The sequence below is a fragment of the Pygocentrus nattereri genome, chromosome 9 (assembly GCF_015220715.1).
Source record: "Pygocentrus nattereri isolate fPygNat1 chromosome 9, fPygNat1.pri, whole genome shotgun sequence".
Lineage (NCBI taxonomy): Eukaryota > Metazoa > Chordata > Actinopteri > Characiformes > Serrasalmidae > Pygocentrus > Pygocentrus nattereri.
The window spans coordinates 9,679,404-9,686,196 of NC_051219.1; the positions used below are offsets into that span (position 1 = coordinate 9,679,404).

At 41.7% G+C, this 6,793-nt stretch overlaps 1 protein-coding gene across 4 annotated transcripts in view; it reads right to left on the reverse strand.

Annotated features, from left to right (window-relative positions):
* The window catches only part of slc10a7 (solute carrier family 10 member 7), a 13,563-nt gene extending 8,068 nt beyond the window's left edge, over window positions 1-5,495 (reverse strand). The window contains exons 1-4 of one of the 4 annotated variants that reach the window (XM_017687416.2): window positions 5,209-5,495; window positions 2,996-3,078; window positions 2,562-2,698; window positions 609-684 (exon numbers count right to left, since the gene is read on the reverse strand). In XM_017687416.2, the coding sequence (XP_017542905.1) occupies window positions 609-684; window positions 2,562-2,698; window positions 2,996-3,078; window positions 5,209-5,308 (396 nt within the window). In that variant the 5' untranslated portion in view covers window positions 5,309-5,495. The other 3 variants (XM_017687415.2, XM_017687417.2, XM_017687418.2) reach the window with 3 other exon arrangements.
* Between the last annotated feature and the right edge of the window lie 1,298 nt (window positions 5,496-6,793).

Below are 6,793 nucleotides of genomic sequence, written 5' to 3' on the forward strand. Positions count from 1 at the left end.
TTCCAAAAACAGAAAGTTTGGCTGCTCACAAGTAAAACTTGTCCAAACTTTTAACTTAACCATAAAGCTGTTTAGCCTGACCATCTAGATAGCTTTCTTAAGTCACACACATAGTCACTACACTGTAATATAAACTCTATAAATCTATCAAAAATATTTCTGTAATTGTACATGTTTAGATGTTTAATGTCACACACCTGAGATAGGACAATACATATCAGCTCGATTTGGCCCACACGGTGCCTTGGTGCACATGAAATAATGCAAAAACAAGATATGACGGAATTTAACAACATGACAATTCACTCTGGATTAACCTGGAGTTATTTCCACAGCTCGATTTATAGCATGGGATTAATATAATCTAGTAGGTAAAAGCTGCTGAAATCTTTACAGATGTGTGAGTATGCAGTCCACAAAGCTTACATATTGCCAGAGTCAACTGGGATTAAATCACTGAGAAACTCTGGTAATAATTCCATTTCCCCACCTCCCCGAGCTAAACTAATCCTGTGTGAATAAGACTGAACTAGCTGAATAACTGCTCACTGACAGACAGTCCAGTAAAGCAAAGTTATTAAAGTAGCCCAGACTGGTTTCTCTCTGACCTCATTTCCTCCTACAGCTTTAGTGAGGATGACTGCAGAGGAGACCGGAGGGGGCATACAGCCCACCGTCTGCAACCTGCAAACACACAGACACACATTATGCTGTAACTACATGCAGAAAAATGTTGAGTCACAATCATCATATCATATCAGTTACTATAACTACCTGGTTAAAAGCTAATTAATGTATGTCTGAGCCACTCAGGAGTGTTGTGAGGTAGGACTACTCTAAATATCTCTGTGATGGGCAATGTTTCTGACTGTAGGAATTACATATTTATTTCATAGCTTCGATAAATTTGTCACCATTCCATCCTGCACCAGCTACCACACCACTGAGACTGGTACCGGAAGCTGTCACTCAAATAGTAGGTCCACAGGGTCTGTCTGCACTGGCAACACCCCATGTTGGCACTTGATTTAACACGCAGCTGTACTGTGGCGCTGTCTGCAGCAACAACTGTACGATAACTGCCACCACAGCTAATTTAATCACGTTTTGACTGGGAGCCTATGTACAGCACCTATACTTGTTTTTAACTTATGTAAGCATCCAATGAGTCTGAAAAGATTTCAGTCAAGCTGTCCATCTGTGAACTCTGTCAGCCTGGACTCCATGCATCACCAGGCTGCATTCATTCTTTCCTGTTAAAAGACAAACAAAAATGCTTACACTGAAAACAATGAATGAAAGTCATTGGGGTTTAGCTCCAACACCACAATGCAGGTCAGTTGTTCTGCTTTCACTATATTCTATGTTCAGTTCATAGAACAATTTCCTGCAATAATTTAACGTCACCTCAACTTCAAACTTGTCCCCCCATCTGTGTAAATAACGAAAGTGTATATATGACTAATATAAAATGAGTCACTTATAATATTGTATACAACTACATAAAATATATATAATGCAAATAAATATAAAAACAAAAATACTTTAATATTCAGGCTTAGGTTCAAAAACAAAACATAAAAGCCCTAAGCTTGTTTGTGTTTTGCCTAACAACAGCCCGTATCTGTACATATATTAACTGTATCACAACGTCTTGGGTGGCTTATTGTTATTTAAAAATGGCAACAAAATAAAAACACCAATGATCAATAAAATATCATTTATTTTAATATACTAGTATCATAATAAATAAGTCTTCATTCTTGAAATTTAGTTCATTGGGTTATGGTTACCAAGCAACATAACGGCTGAAGCAGAAATGGGCCGATGAGCGCTCTGACGCTCTAACGTGACCGATTGTCCTTTAGTGCTACTGGCCCAAGACAGTCAGATCAGGGCCAGGACGGGATGACAAGACATTTATATATAATTTCTTTTTGACAATGTGTTTGTGTCTATTTAAAGGCTTCCTTTATTCCAATAAAATACTTTGTAATCTTTTAAAGCCCATGCATGTTTTGATCAAGAAGAAGTCATTTAAATATCTTTAAAGTCCCATAAATGCTGAATTCACCTGATGTGTGTGGTCATAAGCGTTTACACTGTGTATTCACACACTCTGAACATATATATACATAAATACATATATATATACATATATACATATATACATATGACAGCCAGTTATCAAGAGTCTTACTGCTGGACTCTGAACGGCTACACTCCAGTGCCTTTAACACCAACCGCCTCGGAAAGTGTCATTCCAGCAGTCGTTTGCTCCCAGTGCAAACAGGGCAGCTCTGAGGGAGGTTTGTGTGTCAATATGCAGGTACATGAATGAGCTCATACAGCAGTATAATGTAGCACCAGTTCAGGGAACCCATGTAATACATAGCAACCAACTGGAGACAGAGGCTCTATTCAGCCTCAGCTTAGCCGCACACAGGTAGAGAGAGAAAGAAAAGTGTAACCTGAAAAGTGTGAGTGCTGTAGTGAGGATGAGTCTTGGAGTTAGAGGGACTGACTACATGGACGAGACAGTGTCTGTGTGCTGTACTCACCCTTTGAGAAGCCATTCATTAATAGCAGTGAGTGCCAGAACTTTGAGAAGCAGCCAGATGGCCACAGGGAAAAACACCAGAGTAAACGTCTGAACAAACAAATGTAACTTCACATGCATTAACGCACTCGCCAACTCCTAAATGGGAGGGATTAAGAGAGAAACAGAAAGAGAAAGAATGAAGAGTCAATCACTAATATATCCTGAAACATGTCATGCTGTCAACACAATTAAGTGACTGACCTTAATTACCCAACTTTAGAAAACAGGCCACACTGTGTTTTTAACGGCATCCTTTATTCCAATAATGGAATATTTGTTGCAATATTGGAATAACGGAATTCCAATTTTGGAATCTTTGAAAGGCTGTGCTAGTTGGATAATATTCAGTTAAGTCATTTTTTATTGTTATTGGTATGTGTCATAAAAACCCACCTCCGTCTTCAGAGACAGGCCGCTGTTAAAGAAGATGGTTGATACAGCTACATAGGTGATAGTGATCTCTGGCCGAAGAGGACCTGAGGGAGAGCAGGTGAGGCAGTCATAACACAGCAGGCAGCAAGTCAGGCTGGTTGAACTAGAAATATTTCAAGACAGCTCTATTTGTCTAAAGATGCAAGCAGGAAGCATTAATAAATAAAAACAAACAAACAAACACACAATCTGATTTTAAAGAGGCGGGACTATAACTCCCCTACGCCAGCTGCACTATTATAACGGTCAACTCTCTCAAGTTCATCTTGACCAATCTCAGACACCCCAGATGAGTTTCTGTAGGTGTTTGGATGGATTCCATAATTCACAGAACAGTCAGTCAGACTAATCCTGACCCAAGCCACATTTAATGGTTTCCTTGAATAGTTTTAAAGTGTTGAAATTCCAATATGCAGGATTTTAATCTGAAAGACTGATCACTTCACATCGAAACCGAAATTTGGAAAAGTGTGGTTTTCAAATTCTAAGACCTGCCATTCAATTACACCCTACACTGTACACAGACCACTGCTTCATTTCAAGGGGGAAAACTTACAATACAGCTTATAAACTGCCTGTAGATGAGTTGCAATCGGAAGCTACCAAACATGCCACACAAGCCAGTGTAACCTACATTACAACACCCCTGCAGCTTCCTGGCAAACTAGCAGAAAAATGCATGTTCTGATTATCACAGCCAAAATGAATGACAGGCCTGGACCTTCATTTTCAGAAAGTAATCAACAAGAAAAATCCCAATTAGGCTTCGATATTTCCCCCTGAATCGTTCAGGCGTAGTAGTAACACTATAAACATGTTGTGCAGCTGTAACTCAGCCTGATCACAATGACACTTTGCACATACATGCTATACTTTTAAAGTCCGATATCACGCTTCCCATCACCTTATAGCCTGACAATGCAGCGCTTTAACGGGGACCGATCTGCACATAACCCAAGCACAGACTCCTGGAGTCACTGTTCCTCTCGCAAAAGTGTTTCATCCAGGTTGTACACTTAATACAACGCTGTCACAAGACAAGCATAAAGCAAAGAGTCATAACGCAGGTAAATGCAAATCTCTCTGACTCTGAATATACAGCATCTTTGACTAAAGACACTTCACACAGCACGGCTTTGTATCCCTGCATTTTCAGGACATTTCGGCATGACGTAAATGCTGCTGTGATCTACCTGACCCGACCCAACCCTAGCCTTTACCACAGACATCTAACCCACCCCTAACCTTAACTTCAGGAAAAGATCAGCTTTAATCTCTTACTTCTTAATAAAACCTGCATCTGCTGAGCAGCCCAACGTCCCCATAATGTCAGTTTCCCCTCATACTGGAGACATCAGGTCCCCACAAAGTACTAAATACACACACATTCACATGAGGACACAGCACCTTTGACAAAAGAGACTTCACACACAGCACAGCACAGGTTTGTATTACTGTCTTTTTGGACTATTTTCAACGCGTTTCTGTAGGATGTGAATGCTGTTGTGCTCTACCTAACACAACCATAGCCTTTACCACAGACATCTGACCCAACCCTAACCTTAACCTTTACCACAGACATCTAACCCAACCCTAACCTTAACCTTTACCACAGACATCTGACCCAACCCCAACCTTAACCTCAACAAAATATCAGCTTTAACCTCTTATTTTTCATATAAAACCTGCGGTTTTTGGTAAAGGACCATTTTTGCCAGCCAAATGTCCCCATAACGTCAGTTTTCCTCATCTTGGAGACATTCGGTCCCCACAAAGGGCTAAACACACACATTCACAGTCTGTCAAGCAGAGAAGTTGCCACACAAGCCAAGCCGCTCCAGCCTGATAGCAACACAGATCCGGGTCTGGCTTAGTGCGACGTGTCACCAAGGTGGACGCCAAGAAAGCCACTCTGATCACTTTTAAACGCACAAACTGCTCATGCCCGCCACACATGCGCTTCTCCAAGCAGCCCGGCCAAGTTTTAAAAGCTGCTTCGTGGTGTTTCCACAGCCTGCAGGCGAAGAGGAAGAGGGAGCCTCACTGAGACCGGCTCTCCGGGTAAGACCACGGGGCTGAAACCGAGAGACGTGAGAACGTTAAGCGGTAGATTCGGCTGACAGAGCGGAGGATAAGCCCGTCTCTCTCCTCCTCTCCTCTCCTCCTCCGCTCACCTCCCTTCACCCCGACGGACGGGCCGATCTTGGCGGCGCTGATCACCAACACGATCCCCACGATGAACCACTCCTTCCGGACCCGCGCGAACAGGCCCATACCGCTGCACTCCCGTTAGCCGCCCAAGCCCCGTCAGTGCCGGACACACCGCGGAGCATCAGCCCGTCAGTCCGTCCGTCCGCTCGGCCGTCCGCAGCGAGCTGAACTGGACTGGAGAGCGGCTCCCCGCTTATTTCCGGACACATACGCGCAGCGCCATCAGTGTCGTAATAACCGTCATTACAGCGCACCCGGTTTTCTCCAAGGCTGCGCTCCAATAACAGAAATAGTCTTCGAAGTAGAACGCATAGCAAGTGCGTAGAACTGGGCTGCGTCCCAATACTCCCCATATTTGACTCTTTTTTTTCAGTTTAATATTCTTCCATGTGGTCTTTGAACGGCCTCTGTGATTAACAGGGGATAAAACTTTAATTCAGCATTAATACAGTGTGTTTTACTCACACTTGAAAAAGATTATTCTTTAACCTCTTATTCTCAACGGTATATTTTGGTTTGTCCATCTGAATTTACATGACGAAATCTTAAGGCACGTTATTTAGTAACTGCATGAAATAAAAGCTATTTATTTATTTATTTATTCATTTATTTATTTATAAGTTCCCCTCAAATGAACAGAACATGTGTTTTATGATCTACACATATCGCTCTATGCTTACAATTTACTACTGAAAGCCAAAAATCTCTGACACTCTTGGTGTTATTTTGCAAAAGTAATGTTTACAGAGCAGATCACTGAAGAGACGCCGTCTCTTTATAGTTTAGAGCCCAGATTTGGGGAAAAACGGGTCGACTTTCAGTAGAAAAACAAAGTTCAGCTTCTTTTATTATAAGGGTTTAAAATGACATCACCGTCTATTAGACTGGAGAGAAGAGCTACAGCCTCACACGACGCCCAGCTTCTGAATGGAGCTTATGAAATATGAAAGCTATGAAGAACATGACGAAGTGTGTTTTGGAACCACCGGTGGTTCCAAGGAGCTTAAGAGGCTATGGGCCCTTTAGTGGTTCTATTTAGAACAAAAAGTTCTATATGGAACTACTTGCATACTTAAATGGCTCTTGGCCTGGTAAAATGGTTCTTCAGACTGATGGGAAATGTTTTGTATATGGTTCTGTATAGAACCTAAAAATGTGTTTGCATAAGACCCAAAAAGAATTATTCTACTGTTACAAGCTTGACATCATAACAATAGCAGAACCTTTTTTGGTGCTGTATAGAACCATGTACAACATGTTCTCCATCACTCTGAAGAATTTCACCATACAGGGAACTATTTAATCAAGCAAACGGTTCTTTGAGTGTGGATATATAGAACCCTAGTCTTGACTAAAGAACCCTACCATCCGTTGTAAGACTGTAGTATTTTCTTATCTGTAAAGGAAGCGTCGTTGATTGTAAAGTCAAATGAGAAGACTGAGGTGCTCTGCAGTGAGAAACTCAAACTCTGACTCCTGCTCTCTAGAAGAGCCTCACAAAGGTTCTTCAGAGTAAGGCTAACAGGAGGATCATCTTTAGAGGATCTT